Genomic DNA, 27,982 nt, shown 5'->3' with positions numbered 1-27,982 from the left:
TCCTAACCTTGTGATCCACCCTCCTTGGCCTCCCAAAGTGCTGAGATTACAGGCGTGGGCCACCACGCCCGGCCAATCACACTTTTAAAACTATTATAACTTAACATGTTTTCCTTCTGCTTAAATGTAAAACAGCTTTAGGATAATTAGCATTTTTAGGCATACAGTATCACCTACTAGAGTCCCTTCCTATTATGTGTTTCTCATTCCAAAACAAATACTAATTTGTCTTTCACCTGTAAGATTAAATATTGTAAACACTGGGACATTCTTTTTAGAGACCTTGTATTTCCTATCCTGATTTTGGCAACCTAGTCTCTCTGGTATATTGACCATAGAGAAATTCTTTAGTAGGCTTGTCTTACTCATGCACAAATGGTGTTGTTTCCTTCTTTAATTTGTCTCAAGCAAAGAAGTTTAAAGAGCAGCATGGTAAGGAATTTGCCTAAACGTCATATGATGGTTCTAGTCTCAGTTCAATTAACTGTGGTGTCCTAGGCAAATCACCCAATGCCTTGATGTTCTCACCTATAAAGTACTAGAGTTGCTTTTGGCATTGCTGCCTGGCACAGAGTTGGCATCCAATAGCCTATTAATATATAAATATTAGTTTCATAAACATCTTCAACATTTTTATTAAACTCAATTCACTTCTGTGAAAAGTAGTCAATCAACAAAATGGTAATAGAAATTAACGAGGTTTGCCCTTATTCCCCTCCTATTCTCGTGGCAGTCTGAAATTAGAACTAGCACTGGAAGCAAAAATGAAATCAAAGTACAGTAACACAGTAATCACTTTTAGTTCACTTCATGGACAACCGAACTACAAACCAGAAGGAAAAAACTAACCAACCAACCAATCAAAAATGGCCCAAATGAACCAGTGAACTAAAGTAGAAAAGGTTCACTTCCCATCCAGAACTTTTTTTTTTTAAATGTCAACAAATTCAGCTTCTCAAAAGAGCTTTTTATGTTACAACAGGCATCTTTCAAAGAGAAGCAGATACCTTTGAGGTTCCTGAACTTAGATTACAACACAGAGATAGGCATAATAAAGAGAGGAGGGGAAGAGGATTGTGGGGACAGTCATTTCTGGAAATCTAGAAAGAATTCAATATGTTTCATGCAAGGTAATTTCTGGGGTCCTTGTGTGTTAAACATTCTTAAGAGAAGAAACTGTCTTTATGTTTTACATTTGCCTTAATTTTCTTTTATTATTTCCAGACCACCTCTACTTATGCTAAGTAATTCTTTTCTCTTTTTGGAATTTAAACTTTTTAAGGAAACAAAAATTAAAGAACAAAAAGCAAGACACATTGGAAATATGAACTCTTCTTTTACTGCATAAGAAATGAGAAGAAAAACTTAGTGTGAAATTCTGGAGTCTAAAATTAAAATGTAAACAGAGAATGCTCAGTGACCTTTTCCTAGGAGGCTCACATGAAGGAATGTCATGGTACATTGACCAAACTTTTATTCATTTGCATTTTCAGGATGTTGCTATTAATACCACATGACACTCAATAAATTACACTATAACATTTTGTACAAATCACTTCACTTCTGGTTTCCTCTTCAGCTGTGTTACTTCAGCCTCTGGTTACCTGGTAAGAAAATAAATGTATTTGGGCTTATTTTTAAAGGGAGAGTCACAGTTCTGACCGATGTAAAGATACTGGTTCCCAAACTGTGTTCTAAGGAAATAGCTACCTAAAGTATCTTATTTTTAAAAAGCTTTCTACTGTAGCAAGTTTGGGAAGTGCTAGGTTAAACAAAGCTAAACATGATTCTTTCCAGTGGGACATCTGAGAGCCATTAATTAGCTCACAGTACCCTGTGATTCTGCAAAGAGGAAACAATAATTCATTGTGTTTCCCAAACTTATCTGACCATACAACATATTTCTTAGAGTATTTTTCAAGAGTAGTATTTTCTGTAATATATGTTGAAAAAAAATGGTATCGGCCATCTTTGTACGTAAGCTCAAAATGTCAGCCAGCCCCTGAAATAAATGTTAGCCAAAAGGTAGAGAGATACGTGAATAAAGCTGGCACACTGTCAGTCAGGAGAACCATGCTGCATGCTGAGTCAAGCTCCAGGAAACGGAGTTGGGGTTTGTCTCTAAGAAGAAAAACTAGAGCATCCAAAGCTTCTGGATCCCATTTAATTAAAACCCTTTTAAATTAAATCCTTGTAACTGAAGAGTATCAGTAGATGAAGAAAAAATAGTCTCACATGTCTTCATTTCCATCCTTGGCTCAGTACAGCTCCAGTTCCATTATTCTTAAACATCTATTAACATGATTGCTAAATAATTACACAGGCTAACTGCCAAGCATTTCTCAAAGGAAGCAAGGCACTGCTCTTCTGGTTTATGCAAAAGGGTCACTATTTTTTTTTTTTATCTTGTTTTGATTGAAGAAACATCTCTAAAAATACCATCTGAGTGCAATAGAAAAAGGAAACAGCAATTCAAGGCACAAAGCTAAGTACATGCAACAATATAGATGATTTGGGGGTGGGACAGTAGAGAATTCAGAATTGATAGAAGTTATCAGCTCCATATTTCAGAAAGACCCAGTGTCTTCCTTCTGCTTATACTGTTCTGCCAGAATTTTAATTTTGGCAGAGATCATCCTCGATGTTATGATGTATTGATTCAGGGGTTCCAAATCAGCAGACCTGATCCTAGACAGATCCTCAAAGGTCAACTGCCACTAGGTGTCCCCTTCTTGATCATATTTCATGCTCCCTGGATTGGGGCATGGCTAAGGACTCAAGTCAAAGGATTAGTTGGCAATATCCTACATTGCCAACAAAGCTTTGAAGAAAACAGAAAGAGAAACTGGTATTTTCTAAGTATCTAGAACAACTCCCCTCCCCAAATCCAAACAGATCCTTTCCCTGATATTTATAGATAAAATGGGCTTAGGGAGGTTGTAAAATTTGTCTAAGGTCAAACCAAATGCTGATAAGCAAATTAGGTAAAATTCTCAGCCAGGTCTGGATGAGTCCAAAGTCTGTTTTACAATATCATGCTGTCTACTGATCATTACAAAATTTCATTTGTTTACAGGAGCACAAATGGCCCATTTGTGCCTTTTCTCTCAGCATCTAGCAAAACATCTCAATTTTTATTACACCAACTTCAGGAGTCTTGATAATGTTTAGAGCTTCTCATTCATTTGCCTAATCAACAGAGCTATTTATTCTCAACTGTTGGCAATAAACTGTCTTAACTCAGCATTTTGGGGGGAAAAAAAAGAAGAAAGAAATTCTAAATACTTGAATTGCTTCATTTCATGATAATTCTTTATGGCATGCATCTTTTTGGTTTTCTTTAAAAAGAGATTCTAAAATCATGACATATTTAGATATGAAAAATAGGATGAAGAGCAATGGGAACACTAATATAAAATAGTCAAATAGCTAGAATACCTGTATCTGTAGTAATCTCAAATTATATAGAAAACTCCTGAATTTATTAAGCAATCCCTCACGTGTGCTTGATTGAAAAAAATAAAGCGCTGCCGTAGGACTGTAGACTTGGCTTCTACCCCAGTCTTCCACAGTTGCCACCGTGCTTAAGTCTCTCTGGTTGTTTCCTCATTGTTTAAAGTAAGTAGAGCTCTTAAATTCCTTCAAAACTTCCAAGATTCTACAGTCAACTGCAACTCACTTGCCTTTCCAATGAATAAACAGTTTAAAAGAACACAAATCCCACCGCCTCACCCCTTTTTAATTCTTTTGACAAGGGCAAAGGACTTACCCATCTTCTACCTAAATTTGCTTTTCAGTGTGACAGAAAAATCAAGCAGCAAAGGAAAAAGTATGATCACTCAGCTAGGCAAGAGTGATTGATATACAGTGCTTAGAAAATAGTTAAGAAGAGAGCAGCTTAACAGTCCACTTATTTTGGTTGCAGGTATCATATCTTATATGCCCTAAGGGTAGAGAGAAAAATTTGTCTTTTCCAGGAAAGACGGTAACACAGTTAAAGCTTCTTTCCCTTGCTTGGCCTGATACCATATATTTACAAATGAAAATAATTCTATGAGTGCTATTATGCCCCCAGCACCTGCTTTCAAAATCTTTTATCAGAGAAATTATGTAACAGGCTATCTGGTTGGATCCTTACTCTGATAACAAATAGACCTGGGTTTCCTAGTATCACATCCTTGTATTTGACTCCTCTCATTATCTCATCACTTTCATCTTCCCCTCCTCAACTGACATTGACACACGTGGCCTGATACAGTAGGACACATCGTAAAATGAGAGTCTGGACCATATTCACCACAACCTGGTACAGTTGAGCAAATACTAGTTACTCAAAAATATAACTGACTTGACTTTCTGGGTTTAATTTCCTTATGAAGCAATCATTCCTTCAAAATGTCAGGACCAGAAGGATTTCAATAGTAGCGTACAATTCTTGCTTGTTTCTTCAAAGATTTCTTGGACATGGCCAGGCCCACAGGTAGATGCACTAGAGGGGATATTTTGGGGAAATGCTCCCCTTTAGATACTCTAGCAGATGATCAAAATGGGAAAGAGAGAACTAGTGGGCGATCTTCCCCTCTACACAGTCACAAAACCATTTTTTTTTTTCTCAGTTCTGGGCACCATGCCCAGGGACCTTATAAGCAGAGGTCTCTTGTCAGAAAACATTAGCCACATTCACTGGTAATTCTACCATTATAGCCTCATTCATGTGAAGACTACACAGTAATCTTAGTACAGTGCTTCTCAAACAACAAAGTACATATGAATTACCTGGGAACTTTGTTGCAATGCAGATTTAGATTTAATAGGTTTGGGGCAGAGCCCAAACTTCTGCTTTTCTATAAATAATAAACTTCAGTACGACGTTGATGCTGTTGGTTCACAAATCACACTTGAGCAGCGATGTCCTAGGTACCTCTGCCTTCCCATATTAGAACCACATTTTACCTAAAGGTCTCCTTGTGGCTGGTTATCCTAAGAAAAATAAAGCAGAAAAACTCAGAATCTCTGCCATGGGAGAATTCTACCCTGCACACAGGAGTTAAGTTCTCTGACTCTCATTGCCCAGACTCAGGATCCTGCTTCTTGCCCAGATTGATTTGGCAGAGTCTTCCTATTTAGCTGATGACAAATCTTGGCTCAACCTCACCACCCTTGGCTGATGCCACACTGCCAGCAACCCAAACAATTGGTGGTGTGGGGAACCTCCTAGAATATAGATTCTTGGGCTCTAATCCTGAGATTCTGACTCTTTTGGTCTGAGGTGTGTCTCAAGAATAAACAGACATCTTGGGTAATTCTAAGGCATCCTAAGATTCGAGAGAAGAAAATGCATGTAACCACTCTGATAGACTGGAGAAACCTATACCTTACTGCTATTAATATCTTTACATAAAGACAACGAAGGTAAGAAAAAAGAAAACAGGATTTAAGCATTTGATAATATAACAAAAGAAACAAGTTCCTTCCCAATTTGGACACTTAAGGGTATTCATGGTTAAGTTCAGTGTATTCTGTCCTCTTCTTTAGAGAATTTCACTAAAAATGTCAAGTATATATTATATATTCTATAGAAAATTATTTTAATGTAGATATGATTACAAATATATTCACTTAGTGATCAAAACATCAAAGGAATGGTTATTTGCTCTTCTGATTGACAATGAAACTAGAATTGTTAGTACACATATAATTTAAAAAAATATATTCAATACACCAAAATCAGTAAACAAATATATATTCAATACACCAAAATCAGTAAACAAATATACTGAACATTAATTAGTGACAGTAAAATGGCAGAAGCAAATGTAAAATACAAAAAATAACTTTACTCAGACTTTTTGAATGACATGTCCTTCTTTAGAAGGGCTACAGTTTGGCTACTTGGTCTCTGCTGAGGCAGATGTAGCATCCTGAGGCATGTTAGCCTCTGCCGGTGCAGGTACAGCTCCTGCCACAGTAGTGGGAGTCTCAGATAAAGCAGAGACAGCTTTTGGATTGGAACTGGCTCCTGTCTCACTGGGGGTGGTCTCAGTCTGATTAGAAGTGGTGTCAGTTTGAAAGGCTGGAGTTTCTTGACTGCAGCTGGTGTCTGTCGGACTGGGTATGATGTCAGCTTGAACAGTCATGGCCTCTTCTGTTTCGAATTCTGTTTCCTGATTTTGAACTTCCTCACCTTCTTCTACCATAGCAGGTGGTAGTTGCAATAAGGTCTAATTAAAAAAAAAAAAAAAAAGACAACACCAATATGAAAAACAGTTTATAAAGCTAACCTCTCACATTATTATTCTAGAGTTCTCCGAAACAGTGCTGGCCATTTTATACCACAGATGTAGCACCTCTGATGACAATGGTCTAGGAATACGCCTACAAAGATGTCCTGTATTGATGATCAAAATACATATAAAATCTTCAGAGAGAATAACAACCATGAAAAGCTATTACATTTTTAAGCAACAGACTTTGCCGTAAACATTTCTGCAAAAAACAGTGACTGATTAGGACTGATTTATAAAACCAACTCAAGAGTCAACTTTGATTAAAGAGCCCTGTGAGCCGGGTGCAGTGGCTCATGCTGGTAATCCCCACACTTTGAGAGGCTGATGCAGGTGGATCAGAAGTTCGAGACCAGCCTGGCCAACATGATGAAACTCTGTCTCTACTAAAAATACAAAATTTAGCTGAGTGTGGTGGCGGGCACCTGTAATCCCAGCTACTCAGAAGGCTGAGGCAGGAGAATCGCTTGAACCTGAGAGGTGAAGGTTACACTGAGTAAAGAGTGCACCACTGTCCTCCAGCCTGGACAACACAGCAAGATTCTGTCTCCAAANGACCCACATCTTGCCCAAGTCCAGTCAAGTCTCTGTCCTCATCTTTCCAGACCACTCAGCAGTGTTTGACTTTAGTTACCATTTCTTCCTGGAAGCACTTTGTTCTCAAGGCTTTTATGACACTAGGTCCCCCTAGTTTTCCTTCTACCTCCCTGCTTACCACTTAGCTCCTTCCTTTCTATCAGACCTCCAAAGGTAGAAGAGCTAAAAAAAAAAAAAAAAAAAAAAGAGCCCTGCGGGAGGTAAAGAGGAGCCCAGCCTTGAGACAATGCCATGGGAGGAGGGAGCAGCAAGGAACAAGGTTTCTGTCCCATTCAACCCGAAAACTAAAGCAACTCTATGTGCTTAGCCTGCCCTTTGCCCCATGGCAGTCTAGTGATTTTCTCATCAGGGACTCTGCTTACAGTGATGGAAACTGAATTGACTGACTGACTGACTGACTATTAACTGACAGAGTCTTGCTGTGTCGCCCAGGTTGGAGTACAGTGATGCAATCTTGGCTCACTGCAACCTCTGTCTCCTGGGTTCATGCAATTTTCCTGCCTTGGCCTGCCAAGTAGCTGGGATTACAGACATATACTACCAGCAGGTGATCCACCTGCCTTGGTCTTGCAAAGTGCTGAGATTACAGGTGTGAGACACCATGCCTGGCCTTGAAAATTTTTAAAAAGTACCATGCACTGGTACTGGTACCAAAACAGAGACATAGACCAATGGAACAGAACAGAGGCCTTGGAAGTAATGCCACTCATCTACAACCATCTGATCTTTGACAAACCTAAAAAAAAACAAGCCATGGGGAAAGGATTCCGTTTAATAAATGGTGTTCAGAAAACTGGCTGGCAATGTGCAGAAAGCAGAAACTGGACCCCTTCCTGACACCTTACACTAAAATTAACTCTAGATGGATTATAGACGTAAACGTAAGACCTAACACCATAAAAAGCCTGGAAGAAAACCTAGGCAGAACCATTCAGGACATAGGCATAGGCAAGAACTTCATGACATAACACTAAAAGCAATGGCAACAAAAGCCAAAATAGACAAATGGGATCTAATTAAACTTCAGAGCTTCTGCACAGCAAAAGAAACAATCAGAGTGAACCGGCAACTGACAGAATGGGAAAAAATTTCTGCAAGCTACCCATCTGACAAAGGGTATCCAGAATCTACAAAGAACTAAAACAGATTTACAAGAAACAGACAAACAAACAAACCCATTCAAAAGTGGGCGAAGGATATGAAAAGACACTTTTCAAAAGAAAACATATATGAGACCAACAAACATATGAAAAAATGCTCATCATCACTGGTCATTAGAGAAATGCAAATCGAAACCACATTGAGATATCATCTCATGCTAGTTAGAATGGTGATCATTAAAAAATCTGGAGACAACAGATGCTGGAGAGGTTGTGGAGAAACAGAAGCACTTTTACACTGTTGGTGGGAGTGTAAATTAGTTCAACTATTATAGAAGACAGTGTGGCGATTCCTCAAGGATCTAGAAATAGAAATTCTATTTGACTCAGCAATCCTATTACTGGGTATATGCCCAAAGGATTATAAATCGTTCTATTATAAAGACACATGCACATGTTATATTCATCACAGCACTGTTTACAATAGCAAAGACTTGGAACCAACCCAAATGCCCATCAATGATAGACTGGACAAAGAAAATGTGGCACATATATACCATGGAATACTACGCAGCCATAAAAAACGATGGGTTCATGTCCTTTGTAGGGACATGGATGAAGCTGGAAACTATCATTCTTAGCAAACTGACACAAGAACAGAAATCAAATACCACACACTCTCACTTATAGGGAGGTGTTGAACAATGAGAACATGTGCACACAGGGAGGGGAGCATCACACACTGGGGTCAGTTAGTGGCGGGGGGTAAGGTAGGAACATCATGGGGTGGGGAAGGATAACGTGGGGAGAAATGCCAGATATAGATGATGGGGAGATGGAGGCAGCAAATCACCCTGCCATGTATGTACCTGTGCAACAACCCTGCATGATCTGCACATGTTCCCCAGAACCTAGAGTACAATAAAAAAAAAAACTACCATGNAAAAAAAAAAAAAAAAAAAAAAAAAAAAAAAAAAAAAAAAGAAAAGAAAGAAAACTACTGAGCAAAATGTTAACAAAATATGTGTAAGGTTTGTATGCTGAAAACTACAAAATCATGATGAGAATTCAATGATGATCTAAATAAATGAGAGATCTTATTCATGGAAAGGAAGACTCAATATTGTGAAGATGTTAATTGTCCTAAATGGATCCTAAACAATCCTACCCTTCAAAATATGCTTTTAAAAACCATAGCATGCTTTTTGCGGGTAGAAACTGACCTGCTGATTCTAAAATATATATAGAAAAGTGAAGGAACTAGGATAGCTACAACAATTTCGAAAAAGAAGAACAAAGCTAAAGGACTTATGTTATCGAATTTCCAGATTGACTGTAAAGCTACCGTAAGCAAGGTAGTATGGTCATGGCAAAGGGACAGATACACAAAACAAGGGAATAGAATAGAAAGCTCAGAATTAGACTCTCGCATATATGGTCAGTTGATATTTTGACTAAGATAACAAGCAATTCAACAAAGAAAACAATAACTGATTAGGGAAATGGTGCTGAAACAACTGGATATCCACAGGCAAATGAATAAAACTCAATCCTACCTGTATCACATAAAAAATTAACTCAAAATGTATCCTACCTAAGTATCCAACCTAAAACCATACAACTTCTAGAAAAAACCTTTTAACTCTGAGTTAGGCTGAGTATTTTTAGGACATAAAAAGCATGAATCATCAAAGAACAATTTGATATACTGAACTTTATCAAAATTTAAAACTTTTGCTAAGATACTTACAAAATAAATAAGCCAGAGTGGGAGAAAATATTTGTAAAATACATATCTGATAAAGGACTTGTAACCAGAATAAATAAAAACCTCTTGAGGCGAGGTACAGTGGCTCATGCCTGTAATCCCAGCACTTTGGGAGGCCAAGGTGGGCGGATCACAAGGTCAGGAGATTGAGACCATCCTTGCCCATGTGGTGAAACCCCGCCTCTACTAAAAATGCAAAAATTATTTGGGTGTGGTGGCATACTCCTGTAATCCCAGCTACTTAGAGGCTGAGGCAGGAGAATTGCTTGAATTTGGGAGGTGAAGATCGCAGTGAGCTGAGATCACGCCACTGCACTCCAGCCTGGCGACAAAGCAAGACACCATCTCAATAAAAAAATTTAAAAAATTAAAAATTAAAAAAAACCTCTTGAAACTTAATAAAACATACAACCAAATAAAAAAAAAAAAATGAGCAAGAAACCAGAGCAGACACATCCCTAAAGATATACAGATGGCAAATGTCCATATGAAAAGTTGCTCAACATCATTAGTCCTTAGGGAAATGAAAATTAAAACCACACTGAGACCACTGTATATATATTAGAACTGCCAAAATTTAAAACAGACCTACCATATCAAGTAAGGATGAGGATGTATAGCAACTAGAACTCTCAAACTGCTGGTGGGAGTGTAAAGTGGTACACCACTTTGAAAAACAGGTTGGCAGTTTCTTAGAAAGTTAAACACATCCTTAACTTTCAGACATTGCACTCTTAGGTATCTACCCAAGATTAAGTGCAAAGGCTTGTATAACAATAGCAGACAAAGTTAAAAAAAATACTGTATGATTCCATTTATATAAATATCCAGAAAATGGAAAGAAACCTATCATGACAGAAAGCAGATCCTTGGCTGCCTGGGAAGGTAAAAAGGGGACTAGTGAAAGACAAAAAGGAGGGATTACAAACAAGCACAAAGCAAAACTCTTGGGGATAATGGATATGTTTTTTATCTTGACTGTGCTAATGGCTCCACAAGTAAATACCTATGCCAGAACATAAAAAACTGTACATTTTAAGTTTGTGAACTTTAACATATGTATGATTTCTACCTATATAAAGATGCTTTAAAAAATACAAATGTCATATAAATAATAACAGCCTACTTTAGTTCATTTCCCACAAGGAATTAGGTACTTTAAAGATTTATTCTGATAAAAAGGAAATCATTTCTACAGCAAGAAAAATAAAAGTCAGTTTTGAGAAACTCACCTGATGATAATGATGTGTAGTCTGTATCAAATGCATGTACATGTTGTATACAAAGTTTGCCATCTGGGGCATATTTTTTATTATTTGTACTTCATGAGATGGTCTCTCCCCATTCTGTGAGAAGGAAAAAAGAATGTTAAATTTCTGGTCAAACAACCCAAGAAGGCAACCCTTCAACATAAGCCCATTTTTTAATCTTATGAAAAAGCACTATTAGGGTCTGGAAGACCTAAGAGTAAGATGACATAAAACGCAAGTGTGAAGAGTCCAATAAAGACTTCATGAATGTTTTAAAAAATAGATTTTTAAATAGAATTAATAAAAAAGGGGCCCAGGTCAGTGCACTCTGCCCACCGGCCATGTGACTCCCATTAAAAAAAGATTATTAAACTAAAAAAAAAAAGTAAACTTCATGAAGAATAATGATTCCATTGAAATTTAGAAAAATCAGAGACTAGAAAAGCTAAGAGTCACTAGCTTTTAATACAATCTTGGGTTGGTAAATGAAGTATGGGTTTTAGTCTACAATCAATATAAAAGAATTAGTAAGAGAAAGTAATTATTTGAATAGAGAGGAAAATCAACATGGTGTAAAGCAGCAGTTTCTAATACCGTGTATGCTCCAAAGACAGTTCACAAGATAATTCAGAAAAAAAAAAATTAACACTCTTCGTCCTACTTATATTTTTCTAAAAAATAAGAAGTTAATATTTACTTTTACTGAACATACAGACTATGAGTCATGAGGGTGAATATTCAAATGTTCTTTTTAAAATTTTGGTGTTTATTAGAACCATTCTGGGGTAGACTGTTTAATTGCAGGTACAGAGGCTCTAGACCCTATAGATTCAGATTCAGAAGGTCTGGGTGGAATGAGCTGATTCTTTTATAGCTTCCTACAACAATCTAAGAAACACTGCTCTATTAGTGTAGGTAAGGTTGTAAAGCCAATCAATAAAATACAAAATTTGCACTTCTTTTTAAACCACCCTAAAACAGAGATTAACAACTGTCCTATTTATAGTTACTAATAAAATGTTTAGAAAGTCTTATCCTTTCTTATGGCAGGAACAATTTAGAAAACCATTAAGGTAAAAAACATACACCCAAAAAGAGGGTTTAATTTTAAAGTCACAAATTATTTAAGGAGCATCAAGCTAGAAATAATTTAGTAAATTAAACAGCATTTCTCAGAAGTAAGCAGGATGGTAGCACTTCATCTAAGCAGGTATTCTTTTGATTAATGGTCACTTTCTGCAGTGGTCAAAACTCGTATGTACAAATACTGCCATGCTATTTTGACTAGGAAATGCTCTCTTCAAAACATGGAAAACTTTTTGTTTGCTTGCTTTAATATCTGGAGTCTTGCCAAGAGCTGCCTTTCCTCAAGATGCAGCACTCCCTGCCCCTCACTATCTCTTGAGCAGAAGATGGGGGGATGTTCTCAGCCCTAACCTCCCCAGGGCCTTGAACTTATGAGTGTTACCTAAAGCATGGGTTTTCAAGTCTTCTGTTCAGTGATATTGTCTGACCTACACTCCGGATTTCTTCAGGTGTGACATGTAGCCCTTACATAGAAATCACCTGGAGGGCTTGTTACACATCATGACACCTAGGCTCTGTCCCAGACCTCTCGTCAGGAATTCGCCTGTTCAATAGCGCACAAAAGATTGAGAAACTCAGACATAAAGGGAGGATTGTGTCTAGACTTGAGCCTGACACTTGAGGCTTTATGTGACCCTCCCACCCATGATCTCTCTCCACCATTTTCCTGCTACTTCTCCACAGCAGCATTTCTTTAAAAATAAAAATGCAGATTTTAAAAAAAGTACTTATTATTAATAAACACACAGATTTAATTGTTTTTTAGAGAGGTGGTGGGAAGATGCATACTGTGAACATCTAAAATAATGTTACTTAAAATCCAATGGATCCCCTAGGACAATTCATTAAATAAAAAAGCAAAGCCCAAAAGTCTATAGTATAATAACCTTTGCGCAAGAAAGACAATGATATAAAAATAAATATATATCTTCTCCTTTAAAGGAAAGGAATATAAGTATCAATGAGAAACTAAAGAGACTAGTTAACTCTGGAGGAAATGTGCTAGAAAAAGGGGAGAAAGAAGAGGGGATAGGAGAGAGTAGTACTTCTCTATCTTTTCATTAAATATATGTGCTCCCTCCTCCCTCATTTCCCCAGAATGTAAGCTTCTTAAGAACTCAACTATTTATTGCTCTATTTTCAATAAGTAGTTAAGTTCTCCTTACAAAGCTGAAGACAAACAGTATAGTATAATGATAAATAACATGAACTCTGGGGGATGTTATTCAAAAAGACCTCCTAGCTTTTCAGATCTTGGATCCTCTATGCTAGATGCATGGCCAAACTATTTAACTTCTCTCACCCTAAGTTTCTGCATTTGTAAAATGGGATTAATAAAATAATCTAATAACGTAACAGGCTGTTGTTACTGAGATGAAAATGAGGCAATGTATGTAAAGAACGAACTGCCTAATACAGGTAGATAAATAAATGTTAGCTGAATTATTATTTTTAATATTTATTTATTTATTTTTTTAATAGAGATGAGATCTCACTATGTTGTCTAGGCTGGTCTCAAACTCCTGGGCTCACGCAATCCTCTTACCTCGACCTCCCAAAGTGCTGGTATTACAGGCATGAGCCACTGAGCCCTGCTGATACTATTTTTACATAGAAAATCTACTCGGTTCCTCAGTGCAACATCCTCTAAACCAGTAAGTGAATTATGTATAATAATGCTCCAAGCTAATGTGGTCACCTACAAGAAAATCCCAATTTCCCCCTCTGAGGAATGCTGTTCTATAACATGAAGAAAGGAGTCCTACCTTTCTAGTGGTTGGGAAAGGTTCTGTTGGAATTATATGCAAATGAAGGGGGCGAGCCGTGAGCTGACTGAAAGCTGGAGTCAGTTCAAAACAGTTTTGGAAGAGGGATACTCTGGCAAAGATATAAAGTCCAAGTCTGGCTCTAGACATGGCCACTACCAAGCGACGGACATCCCTTTGGGAAATAAACAAAATAATTAGCACACTTCAAGATTATTAACATTTATGCAGCTTTTTTTTTTTTTTTCACATATTTCACGAGATAGTCCTGTTAAGCCATGGCAATAAAAAGTTAAGCTTCTTAAAAATTTAATAGAAGTTAATCAATGTTACGTGACTAATAAACCAAGTAAAAGTTAAGGCTTCATTACTAACCTCTTATTGTTATTTTTGGGGGGATGATCACAAAATAAGCAATGCACTTACTTAAAAGGTCTAAGTAATATATTAGTATTACAGTATAGTTCAATTGTCAGTTACCGGTTTACTATATCACTGTCACTGAGTCAATCTTAACTAGTTCTTCTTCCACTTCACCTACCAAAATCCCAGGCTCCATCAAGGTAAAATTTTACTTCCTAGATAACTCTTATCACACTGTTTTATTCTTATTTACAATAATGAGTACATATGGAAATATAGTATACAAGTTAGCATCCCTAATGTGAAGACTCAAAATCTGAAACTTCAGATAAAGGACAGTTAGCCTATAACATGTCTTATCAATGTATTTATTCTAGTATTTAGATGCAATGCCTGGCCTATAATAGGTACTCAATGTTCATATAAACAGTGAAAACAGTTAAACTGAATGATCAAACTATACATGTAAAATGGCTATCTGACAAACAATGTCATTTTTCTTTAATCTCTTTTTTTTTTTTAAAGAACCTAAGTTTCCTTACAATAGGTTCGAATCAAATAAATGTATAAAAGAGGGCTAATGTAATTTCACTTCTACGTTAGATAAAATGTGTCTTAGTGAGAAAAGATCATTTTGGTTTCAACTGCAGAGGATAGTTTTTTACTTGGGATGTTTTCAGATGGCTATTTAAATTTTTGAGTACTGTGCACAAGAGAAGACTTTCATAAATAATAATATAGCCTGAGAGAATCACCTCCAATCTCTGAAATAAAGTATGAAAGAGTGAAATAGATTACTCTCTGTAATATTCAGAGAGACAGAGAGAACCAGGAATTGGAACATTTATCTAATAACTTTTTTGTGTGTAATCCAAGATATTTGGGGAGTATCTGTAATTCAGCCGCATTTTCTTTTTGTTTTTGAGACAGAGTCCCACTCTTGTCACCCAGGCTGGAGTGCAGGGGCATGATCTTGGCTCACTGCAACCTACGACTTACAGGTTCAAGTGATTCTCTTGCCTCAGCCTCCCAAGCCACTGAAATTACAGACAGCTGCCACCATGCCCATCTAATTTTTTTTGTATTTTTAGTAGAGACAGGATTTTGCCATGTTGGCCAGGTTGGTCTTGAACGCAAGACCTCAGGTGATCAGCCCACCTCGGCCTCCCAAAGTGCCAGGATTACAGACGTGAGCCACTGTGCCCCGCCTAATTCGGCCTCACTTTCTATGGTGTTTTACAGACTAATCTATGGTCTTAAAATAATCTAGTTTCCTTTATTAGGAGGTACAGTGTGACACCAGCATATGCTATTACTTATATTCTTGTGTTATATGTATGTGTGTGAGGGGACAGAGTGGGGATAGGTACCCTTCCCCCAGCAACAAACAAAATTAATACATGTTCATTTAGGTAGAAGAAAAAGAAATACTCCTTTACGGGAACTTTGAGGAATCTCCACATTTGTGACACACTGGATTCATAAAGGAAATATTATTTTCTAGGTTACTGTAAGCCAAATTATTATTTTTGCCACATTTCCTGAGAACCCCAAGGGTTCATACTACAGTTGGGTGGTTCCAACACTGGTAACTGAAAGGATACTGCTAGAAAACTTAGCGTAAGTTCTCACAGACATATTATCAAGAAAATTATGGTGAAATTTAATGTTGTTAGGGCGAAAAAGGGCTAGTGATGGAAGCAGGTGATAAACTGTTATTTTCATAGTAACCACTGTGATCCCCCTCACATCAGAAGCCCCTGTCTCTAGACAGAGCACTGAAACAGCACTGCTGCAATGACCCCTGTTTGGTTCTTCTGAGAAAACAACTCCCCAGTCTTCAGTGCTATAGTGCAATAAAGTGGCTTTTGTAAGTGTGATCTCCGTTCTACATGAAGAGATTTGAACTAAAAATTTTCTGCAGATTCAAACGTAGGTATCTTTCAAAGGTATATTAATGAATCTGCCACTAGACCCTAAATGCCACAAGGGCAGAGATCATGAATGTTACATCTATTACCATATATTAAGAATCTAGCCCACTGACAGACAGTAGATGGATATGAAAATGTTTGTTAAATGAATGACCAAACACTATGAACACAACAAACTACCAGGCAAAAAAAACAAAGGATGGTAACATGAGTAGGCAGAGTTCCTTGGAGTTACGTCTTGAAAGCAGGGCAGTATTGACTACTAACGTCTTTCTTAGTCCCCAGAAAACGGCTGGAGAGAAAAAGCACTGTTAAACAACAATGCCAACACTCTGATAGAACCCCTATGAGGAAACAACAGAGGAAAGCTGCAGCCTCATTACTTGGCTCAGAACAGGTTACACACATTTCTGTTGGTAGCTAGGCTGTCCAAATCAGTTCAGTACAAGAACAATGAATGCTGGAAAAGGGACCAGAACTGTCCCACTACTCTGGCTTCTAAATAGCTCCACATTGTCCTAAAACAGGCCTCTGGAACTGCAACTGGCTCCAACCCAATCACCCAATTAGTCCATCCTGGCTGAAAAAAGGTGTGAGCAAAAGAAATAAAGCAGGTACTTGAAAAACAGTCTAACAGTTCCCTAATATGCTAAATACAGTTACCATATGACCCAGAAATCCTACTCTTAGGTCTATACCCAAGTGAAAGAAAAACAAGTGTTCACATAAAAATTGTATATGCATATTCATAGCAGCATTATTCATTCCAATAGCCACAAAGTGGAAACAATGCAATGTCCAACTGATGAATGGATAAATAAAATGTGACATAGCCAGACAATGGAATACTATTCAGCAATGAAAAGGAAAGAAGTACGGATACATCCTACAACAATGAACCTTGAACATATGTTAAGTGAAAGAAGCCAGTAACAAAAGACCACATATTATATGATTCCATTTATATGAAGTGTCCAAAATAGGCAAATCTACAGAGATAAGAAGTAAATTAGTGGTTGCCAAGGTTTTAGGGGAAAGGGGAGGGAAATGATTGCTAAGTACAGGGTTTCTTGCTAGAGTGATGAAAATGTTCTAAAATTGATTGTGGAGATAACTGCATAACTGTTAATATACAAAAAAAAAATCATTGAATTGCACACTTTAAGTAGATAAATTGTATGGTATGCAAATTACATCTCAATAAAGTTATTAAAAAATAAAACATGGCAGGAAGTAGCTTTCCTGTTATCCTGAAACAGAAACAGTTTCTTACCTATATATAAAAGGAAGGATATGAAAGATTAGCTTTCTACAAGTCAGAAATTTTTATTAAAAGTTTGATAAAATTCTAGCTAAGATCCCTCGGCTAAGCTACCTGGGTAACTGGAATCATAAATAATAGTGAAATTGACATATCCCCTCTATGCACAACCATCACCCATACTATCCCTGATTAAGAAGTCGGAGTTTAAAAAGAAAATTTTGGCAAAAACAAATATATGTAACTAATTGGAATATAGGTATTTTTGCTAGAAAATTTTGATATGCAAGACAATACTGAAATCAGGTTTTATTTTAAGCCTTCATTTATAAGCATTTTATTATCAAAACCTTTCTTTTTTCCTAAGTTACAGAAAAATTAGGCAAAGAACAGCATAGGACTAAAGTCACTGGAATTTGAAGACCAAGTACCAGAGTTAAGAAAAAAGGTAGGGAGGGGAATTCATATATTCATATTGTAAGTTTTTGAGATGTTAATTAGGTAAACCATAGTGATAGCCCATTGAGATGGCAGTTATAAATCTCAAGGAGAAGAAGGAATTGTTTTTTAGAAAAGTTAAATCTCTAAATATTTGCTTGACAATACACAAAAGCAAACTATTTTAGAATGTGAAACAATTTCTTAAAACATTACATCTTTAATTACTCTTTCATAAAAGTTATCAATCTCATGAACCTGGTCACTGGGTTAAGCTCCAAATAGATCTTAATGACAACATTACAAGAGCATTGAGAATTTTCTTTTTAGTCTATCCAATAAAATAATAAAGTCTCCTTAGTTGTGTTAGTAAGTCATAGGAGATGAAGCTTTATATAAAACTAAATGGAGGCTTTGTAATAAGAAGATATTATTTCCATAAATCTCTAGCACATATATACATCACAATAAATGATAAAAATAGATTATTTTTTGTTTTGACAATTCCTAATCCAGGGAGAACAAACGGCTCCTTTGTCCTCTAACACTGAAGCTGAAAGACTGTGTATGAGAAAAAATGAGAAACCGTATTATACAATGAAAATTTATTCTTACAACTTTTTACTTCTTTATCTCCTATAATTTCTGATATTAAGTTTCTAACAGATACAGGACACATTAAGATTTTATGATAAAATGCTATCTCTGAGTGTTACTAAAGAGTAAAGCTTAAAATTACTAAAACATTGAAGAACACAAAAATTCAGCAGCAATGACAATGGTTACTACAAGGAATCTGATGTTACATTCCAACCAAAAGCAGCAAAAGTTGTCATAGTAACTATAGTTTGAACTTTAAAAATATTTAGAACACTTAGCCACAGAATTTCAAAATTAAAGTAGATAGAAAAGTTTGATAACTATTATGAAAGTTTTTTCCTACATACCTCAGATGACCCACTGCCCTGGTTCGTACCAGAGAAAGAAGAATATAATCATTCTGTTGACCTTGAAATCTATCAACAGTTGTCACCTAAAAATAAAAAAATGGAAAATATGGTGCATTTTCAAAAGCCAAAAGACTATAGAGATCATTTAAATAATGTGCTAGAAACAAACATCTTACCCTTAAAATAATAAATCCCAAAAGAAACATAATCATAGGCTTGGAATTCCAAGAACAAGTTAAGCAACATTATTAAATAAACCATACTAACCAGATTAAACTACATCCTTACGTTACTCATACTTACGGCATGTGTCTTTACTTTTGCTGATAACTAAATAACTAGTTTTGGAATTAACAATCTTCCCCCATTAGACTGCAAACTTCATGAGAGCCGGGACAATGTCTAGCTTATTAACTGGTATTCCAGTTTGATGCTCAGCAATGTAACTTAGCATGCTTATTACTTAACATAACACCAGTACATGTCTACAGCATTCCTCTATCAAAGAAAAAAAAATAAATAATCCTCATAGTACTTTCTGTTCATTTTGAAAATATATGTACATAGGAGGCCAAGGTGGGCAGATCACTGGAGCCCAGGAGTTAAATACCAGTCTGGGCAACATGGTGAAACCCCATCTACAAATTATACAAAAATGAGCCGCGTACAGTGGTGTGTGACTATAGTTCAGCTACTCAGAAGGCTGAGTTGGGAGGATTGCTTGAGCCCAGGAGATGGAAGTTGCAGTGAGCTGAGATTGTGACACTACACTCCAGTCTGTGTAACAGAATGAGACCCCGTTTCTTAAGAAAGAAAGAAAGAAAGAAAGAAAGAAAGAAAGAAAGAAAGAAAGAAAGAAAGAAAGAAAGAAAGAAAAAACATAAGAAAAAGTGTATGTACAAATAGGGAAGTTCAGAAAGGTTTCGGTCACTAATACTGGCAACTCAGGCGTTTATCTTTTCATCAATTCAACAAAAATTTTATTGCTTACCCTGCAGAAACTGCAATTTATGGTCTCTTTATCTTTAGGAAGTTTACAAAACATTTTTTAAGTCAACTACATGGAGGCATAGTTTATACACAATAAAATGTGTTCAAGTGTACAATTTGATGAATTTTGACAACACATTTTCCCATGTGACCACCACCACAATAAAAATGTCCATCACCTCAGGCCCCATTTTGGTCAAATCTGCATCCCCCAGCCCCAGGCAATCACTGATCTACCTTCTGTCACTATAGATTATTTTTTGCCAGTTCTAGAATTACATAAAAATAGCATCAAAAGGATATACTCTTTTGTGTCTTCTTTCAATCAGCATAATGTTTCTGAGATATATTCATTCATGTTTTTGAGATAATTCTTGTGTGTACACAAGAAATTCATACCTTTTTGAGTATTCCTCCACTGAATGAATATACAACAGTTTGTTTATTCATTCACCTGTTCAAGAAAATTTGGCCTGTTTCTACTTTGAAGCTATTTTGCATAAAGTTGCAATAAATATTCATGTACAAATATTTTTGTGGACATGTTTTCATTGCTCTTGAATAAAGATGCAGGAGGGAAATTGCTGAGCTGTATAGTAAAAGTGCATACTTTGCAAGAAACGATCTAACTTTTCCAAAATTGCTATCCTACTTTACACATTAGCAATGTTCTGGTTCTAGAGTTTCAGTTGTTCTACATGCTTGCCAACACTTGACATAATGTCAATCTTTATCATTTTACTCATTCTTTTGAGTAGGCAGTGGTATATCATTGTAGTTTTAATTTCTACTTCTTTGACAACTAATGATGGTAAGCACTTTTTCACATCATATTGGCTACCTGTAGGTCTTCCTGTGTGAAATATCTGTTCAAGTCATTTGCCCATTTTGTATTGGGCAGCCTTATTTCATAATAGCTTTTACAGGAGTTCATATATTCTGGATATAAGTCCCTTGTTATTATGTGTGGATATTACCTGCAAATTCTGTTGCCAACCTGATCATGTGGAGAACTGGGCTCACATACTGACATTGGCAGGGCAGAATAACATCATTGAGCTACCCTGTAACCCAACCTTGGAACCAACCCTATTTCCATCTTGTTATGAGAGACAGTAACTTTTCTTATTATTTGAGTAAGATTTTCCATAAAAGGTCTCAAATATTGAGGTCCTTCTATTTCTAAAATTGCAAAATTATTAGTTTCTCAGTTTCACTCTATTCCTTATCAAGTATTCTGCAGTGTCTATTCTTCCCTGTATTCCTTTTGATTTTGTTTTCATTCCTCTGATTTTACTTTCTTCCAGCTTACATTTCATTTCTTTCTGAGTTCTTACATTTCTCTGCTTTATAGCTTTTCCTCAAAGAAATGGTTACTTTATTAGGTATTTTCCAATTTACAGCAAAATGTGTATTTGAAAATGTCATCTTTTCCAGGCCAACATGTTTTCTGGAGCATGTATCCTATCCATGTTTTGCTGCTCTTCATTTTTTTTCCTATAAATTGAGCTTGTGCTAGTTCCCTTCATACTATCTGTCACTGAATAAGTAAGTTTCTTAGATTAGCTATGTGCGAGATGTTAAGATGGGGTGAGCAAGGCTGTTTTCTGAAGGCTGGATGGTTTTCATAACAAAAGGCCCTCTTTTCTTCTGCTACTGTCCAGACAGTCTATAAAAATAAGAGTTTGTCCCCTCTTTCTCCCATTTTCCTGTTACTTTTGCATAATTTCCAGAAAAGGTGAGCTTTACATAGCCGTGTTCACAACCAAAGTCCTAACTTTATCATTAGTATAATCTTTATGTTATTTTCTAATTTTTTCAACCCATCATTAATAAAACAAACATCACTTTATTTGTTATTATGCATCACTTTTCATTGTATAAAAACATAAAAAATATTTTTTAAAATCCCAAGGTCTGAATACATTTTACCATCTTCCCTTATTCCCGAGACAACCTCCCCTACATACAATATAAAGCAGTTTAAATTATACCTCTGCAAAGCAAAGCAAACATATTCCTAGTAACAGTAAACAAATTATTATGTAACTTTGTTATATATCATTTTATGAACAAAAAGTTTCAGAAACATTTATTTCTGTTACCATCAGTAAATATCTTGTGTGCTGTAACTGAGATAGATGGTCACAGCAAACCAGCAAGACTGACAGATAGGACTGTCAGAGAATTATTTATGGTTCCCATTATTTCATTTTCTCAAATATCTTAAAAAGAGATCGCAAAGAGACAAAGTAGAACAATATAAACCTTTCTATCTTGCCAAAATGATGAATAAGAGAACACATTATAATTATAAAAGTACCTTGTTTGGTCTTCCAATCAATGGATTGTTTCCACATCGTCTATTGATGATGTCTCGAATAAGATGCTTTTGGCCATTGTATGTTGTTAGAATACTGATTCTGTCAGCAGGGTAACCAAGTAAACACATGTACATAAAAAGTGCTACTACATATTCTGCCTCTCCAAGATTCTGTAATGCAAACATAATCAGATTGTGCATTTATTTGCTTTTGTTTCAATTTTACAGAGAAAATATCTCGCCTAGATAAGCACAATTTGTTCATTTTGTATACCGCAAGAAGTGAAGACTCAGTAACTTGGATAAGTGAATATCTTTCATAAAACTGAGGGATAATCTTATGCTACATTAACACTGATAGATGAAAACTTTCACATTTGCAATATATTTGCAATACATGGAACAACCATAAAATAAAATTTGCCAACTTAAAGGCTTAATATTCCTAAGACCACAACAATCACAATATAGATCAATAATATTCTGGCCAGGCATAGTAGCTCACATTTGTGATCCCAGCACTTTGGGAGGCCAAGGCAGACAGATCACTTGAGTCCAGGAGTTCGAGACCAGTCTAGACAACATGTACTAAAAATACAAAAATGAGCTGGGCGTGGTAGTCCATGCCTGTAGTCTCAGCTACTCAGGAGGCTGAGATGGGGGGATCACTTGAGTCCAGGAGGTGGAGGTTGCAGCGAGCTGCAATTACACCTCTGCAATCTAGCCTGGTGACAAAGTGAGACCTCATCTCAAAAAAAAAAAAAAAAAAAAATTTTATACAATGTGTTGCAACTATAGTTACATACAGACACAAAACTATAAAGGAATAGAGTAACTAAGAAGCCAATACGATACCCAGTTTAATAGCATATACACCTAACAGTATTATAGTTGACTCAGTTTTTGCACAATTCTTTTCCTTTTGCACAACTGTCACTCAGAGAACAGAAACAAAGCATACAAAAAACAATTTTGCACAATGTTTTTTGTGTGCTTTGTTTCTGTTCTCTTAATGATGGTTGTCACTTCTACTAGATCACTTTAGGTGGGATGAGGATGTTACCTCAAATTGGTCAGTCTGGTTTACCATTAAATTAGAGACTAGGAAGGCACTTAAAACTAAGGCTTATTCAACTTAAAGGTGAAGAATAATACATAAAGCTGTTTGGTCCAGTTCAGTAGAGACTAAATCCAAAGTACTGGATGAAAGAAGAAAGTAAAATAAGAATAAAAGCACCAAAAAAAAAAAAAAAAAAAAAAAAAAAAGGACGCTGCATTTTATGCAAAGGCAACAGAAAAATTACTGGAAGACTTATCAAAATATCATTTATATTATGGTTCTTTCTGACACACAGCCTGAGTTACTTACATCTTTCATTTAAGTTTTCTAATTATTTAACATTGCCCAATTTGGTACTTTGCCCAAAGGTTAGACATGAAGCATTAACAATAAAACAACATGAACTGTATTGTGACCAAATATTTTAGAACTCACTCCAAATAAGTTGAGTCCCCTTCAAATTAGTGACTTTTATTCATTTATCTACCTAGTCTTTCCCTCTCAGACACGAATTCTTCAGATGTTAGCACTTAAATACATAGTATTCTTATTTTAGGGGATAATGTGTTTAACTCTTCAGAAATATATTTAATAGTGGCAAATCCAAAAATTAGCTGGGCGTGGTGGCGTGCACCTGTAGTCCCAGCTACTCGGGAGGCTGAGGCAGGAGAACTACTTGAACCCGGGAGACGGAGGTTGCCGTGAGCTGAGATTGTGCCACTGCACTCCAGCATGGTGACAAACTGAGACTCTTGTCTCAAAAAAAAAAAAAATAGTGGCAAATCATCATCTGAAAATATATTTCTCGAAACACTAAAAACTCACCCAGAGTTAGGCTTAATGAATAAGAAAAATAGATAACCAATCTGGATAAAAATGTTTCAATCAATACTACAGAATAACTCAGGCAATGAAACTAACTCAAAGGAGAAATCCCAAAAACCATTATGTAATGAAAACATCAGTTGACTACTGTTGTTTTCTAATATTTTTAAAGTTATCATTTAAAGGTCACATCTGTTCTCAGGCAAAAAGTACACAAATAATAGTAACTTGATTTAATATAACCAAATATTTGGAGGGAAAATAAGATCTGCATGAGTTATATGTATACATATACATTTAAGCTGATGATATATGATGCTTGTTCATGAATAACTCATAATCTCTAATTTAGGTAACAACCGATATTGGATATTTTGCTGTAAAGAGAGAGAGAAAAAAAAGAAAAACAACTCCAAATGCTATCAACCAAATACCATATTTTGATGTATATACTGCCAGATTATTTTGTATGGATTATCTGCACATATTTCTATTTTAAAATAAAATGAGACACTGCCAGGTGCGGTGGCTCACACCTATAATTCCAGCACTTTGGGAGGCCGAAGCAGGTGGATCATGAGGTCAAGAGATCAAGACCATCCTGGCCAACATGGTGAAACCCTGCCTCTACTAAAAATAGAAAAATTAGCACAGCATGGTGGCTCAAGCCTGTAGTCCCAGCTACCTGGGAGGCTGAGGCAGGAGAATCACTTGAACCCGGGAGGCAGAGGTTGCGGTGAGCCAAGATCATGCCATTGCACTCCAGCCTGGCAACAGAGCAAGACTCCATCTCAAAAAAAATAAGTAAAATGAAATAAAAAATAAAATAATGTGAGATACTATAGATATACTTTGCAATTTATCTCCACATAATATAGCATGAACATTCTTTCTGTTAGTAAACACTTATAATGTTATCATTCTTAGTGGCTATCTAGTTTTTCTTTTATAGGGAATAGATAATAGTGCAATTAATCCCTACTGACAGATATAGGTGTTTCTTATTTCTAAAATAATATGCAGTGATGAAAATTAAACATACAAGTCTGCAAACCGGCCCAATTATTTTTTAAGGATAAATTCCTAGAAGTAAGAACATTGCTTTTAATATACAGTGACAATTTATCCACCAAATTATTTTCCTGCTAGCATTGTATGAGAATAAAATTTCCCCAAACCTACCTTAACACTGAGCATTATTAAAGAGGTAAAAATGTGATTAATACTTGTTATAAAATATAAATTGCATATTCACATTTTTCAATTAGTCTTGATTTTTTAAAAAAGTAATTGATGAGTTCTATATGAATATTCAGAATTCAACTTGTTTATTAAACATTGAAAATAAATTTTTTCTCCCATCAGCATTTTTATGATTTCTGCTTTTGTAACAAGCTTAGGAAGACCTTTCTCACTCCAACACTATATATTCATCAATATTTTCTTCTAGCAGTTTCCTGTTTGTTTATAGTTTCTTTAGTCCATGTATTTTTAATCAATCTGAAATTGATTTTTCGTATGCTGTGTGTAAGGTGGCATTCCAACTTTCCTTTTCTCAATGGCCAAATGGTTAAGCATCATTGATTTATGCATATGTCAGCCAGCAAATGCAAAATAAATTTAAAAGCTTCATCTTTTTTCTTACCTGATAGAAGTAAGGATTAGGTTCAGATTCTCCCACTCCTTGAAAATCTTCAACATTAATAAGCTGGAAGTCATACAGTAAGCCAGCATTTGCTGTACTAAACTCTGGCAAGAGCTGCACATGGGGTAAGTTCCCCAGATTCTTGTATCGCCAGTTGTAGAGGTTGCACAAGCTTTCCAAAGACAAATCCCCCCACAAACAGAAAACATTAGCAGTATAAAATCTCGTTTAATATACATAAAGTTTGTCTGTTTCTGCGCTTCTTTTAAATTTTCATGTTAGCCATTTCCGTTCATCTTTTAAACAATAATGCTTTTCCAACCTTAGCTTCCCTACTTTAGGTAACCAAGGGTCAGAAGATTGAAGATACTACAAAAACGATAGTTTTATTACACTCTCTGAGGTAAATGCTATCTTTATTCCTCAAATTAAAAAATCAAGGAAGACTAAAAGTTGAGGACAATTGGGGGTAACTCTGAGACAGGGCTTGCATCTTTTATAAAGTAAGAATTGGTGTGTTCTCCTCTTATTCACTTTTATCTTTAGATTTCAAAATTATATTAACTGCATATCTTTTGGGGACATGAAGAAAGGGGAAGGGACGATGAAAAGAAGCCTTTAGATTATAAGTTACTAAAGTTAATCTTAATGAATGAAATGAAGAAAATAAATTATTTGGCCCATTCATATCTCCTGCAGAAGTCGACAAAAGTCCTTTGGGATTTATGGATAGTCAAGTTCCTGGATAGCTGGGAATGCTAACAGTCTATTCAAAAGCTATTCACAAATGGTTGGATCATGGAACAAATGTCCCTAAGTAGAAATGATTTTTTTTTTCCCTTTCCTTTACCTTGCTCTGGCTCTCCCTTGAGCATCAAGGTCCACAGTCGGAACTCCAACGCGGACAAAGCGAGTGAAGAGAGACTGCTCCATGTTTGAGTACTTTTGAAAGGCCATGTTCTTAATAACTGGAGGTAACTGGTGATGATCACCAATCATAATCCATCGTTTCAGTCGGCTAAATCCATCCTGAGGATTCTAGAAATAAAAAATAAAGAAATGGCAAAATATTATCCTATAGTCCCCAATATATTACCCAAGAGACTGACTCTTGACCAAAAGGCTTCCTTATCTTACAAATTACCAATCTTTACCAGCTCCACAAAGAGGAGTCTGGCAAATTTATAGAACAATTTGTGAACCAATTATGGATATCATTGCTCTTGGGTGACAGTGGGTGAGGGAGAATGGAGGGATTTAGAAGGCAAGCATGGAATTACCCTATTTTAATAGGTAGGGTAATCCAAAGAGGTCTGGAAGGCTTAGGTCAGCATTAGGTAAAGAGCATACAGAAAAAAAGAGAAGCCCAAGAAGAGAAATGGAAAGACGAGAAATAAGCATGTTTCACAAGCAGCTGAGGACCAATTCTGAACCCACCAAAGCAGTTAAACATTACCTTCTTTAATTTTCTACACTACGACTTCAATTTCGTACTCTATATGTCTCCTTATTCCTTGAAACATATCCTGATAGAATACATTCCAAGTTCCAAGTAGTTTGACTTATAAAAACAACTTTTGGAACTCAATTTATCTGCATATTAGCGTGGTCTCTATCCTTAAGTTGGGAATTCCACATTTCGTTTTAAGGCTTCAATACTAAAGAATATTGTACAGTAAAAAACATTCTTAAATAGTACCATTTAGCTCAAAAACTTAGGCATAAAGAAAAGCAATTCAGTCGGTGAATATCAAAAAATAATTCTACAAACAATTATAACAAAAGAAATTAAGAAACAGCTCCTCTCCCCACCAAATTGCACAACAATGTAATTTTGATTAAAATTACTGGATCTTTTCAAAACTACAGAAATAAACTATGAATTTTAAAATAGAACTTCTGGAAGCAAAATAACTATGAAATAGCCAGTGAATGGATCAAAAAAAGTTTACAGGCTTAAAACAGAACATCAAACATAATAAAGTTAAGGAAAATATTTAACTATGGCAATGAGCACACCCAAACTGTACAGCTTTCTGATGTTGTCGTCGGCATTCTTAGAACTTGATTTTCTTTGCCTCAGATCTTATATTTCTTAATATTTCTTACCTGTAGAAGAAGAGGGATAAAAGTTTCTATCTCTAGAATCTGAGCGGCTTCTTCCATTAAAATGTTGTCATACTGAGAAAGAAAGAGGAAAGCTTGTCATAAAGATAGCTTAAAAGCCAAACAACTACCATGACAAACATAAGCATCCAAAAGAACCCAAATAATTTCAGATAAAAACAACAACATACAAATTATTCAGACAGATAAAAATAACAACATACAAATTATTCAAA

At 35.9% G+C, this 27,982-nt stretch overlaps 1 protein-coding gene across 1 annotated transcript in view; it reads right to left on the bottom strand.

Moving 5' to 3' along the window:
• Nucleotides 1–1,316: 1,316 nt before the first annotated feature.
• The window catches only part of AQR (aquarius intron-binding spliceosomal factor), a 115,508-nt gene continuing 88,842 nt past the window's right edge, over nt 1,317–27,982 (bottom strand). Inside the window, exons 28-35 of the mRNA XM_037742364.1 lie at nt 27,750–27,821; nt 26,491–26,678; nt 25,641–25,812; nt 22,111–22,281; nt 18,795–18,880; nt 13,852–14,026; nt 10,982–11,095; nt 1,317–6,221 (exon numbers count right to left, since the gene is read on the bottom strand). Coding sequence (XP_037598292.1) covers nt 5,889–6,221; nt 10,982–11,095; nt 13,852–14,026; nt 18,795–18,880; nt 22,111–22,281; nt 25,641–25,812; nt 26,491–26,678; nt 27,750–27,821 — 1,311 coding nt within the window. The 3' untranslated portion in view covers nt 1,317–5,888. The remainder of the gene's footprint in view (nt 6,222–10,981; nt 11,096–13,851; nt 14,027–18,794; nt 18,881–22,110; nt 22,282–25,640; nt 25,813–26,490; nt 26,679–27,749; nt 27,822–27,982) is intronic.

Source organism: Cebus imitator, unplaced genomic scaffold (assembly GCF_001604975.1).
Source record: "Cebus imitator isolate Cc_AM_T3 unplaced genomic scaffold, Cebus_imitator-1.0 Scaffold119, whole genome shotgun sequence".
In the NCBI taxonomy this organism is placed as follows: Eukaryota; Metazoa; Chordata; class Mammalia; order Primates; family Cebidae; genus Cebus; species Cebus imitator.
The sequence above is the reverse complement of the archived record's forward strand: the minus strand, read 5'-3'. Positions and strand labels throughout refer to the sequence as shown.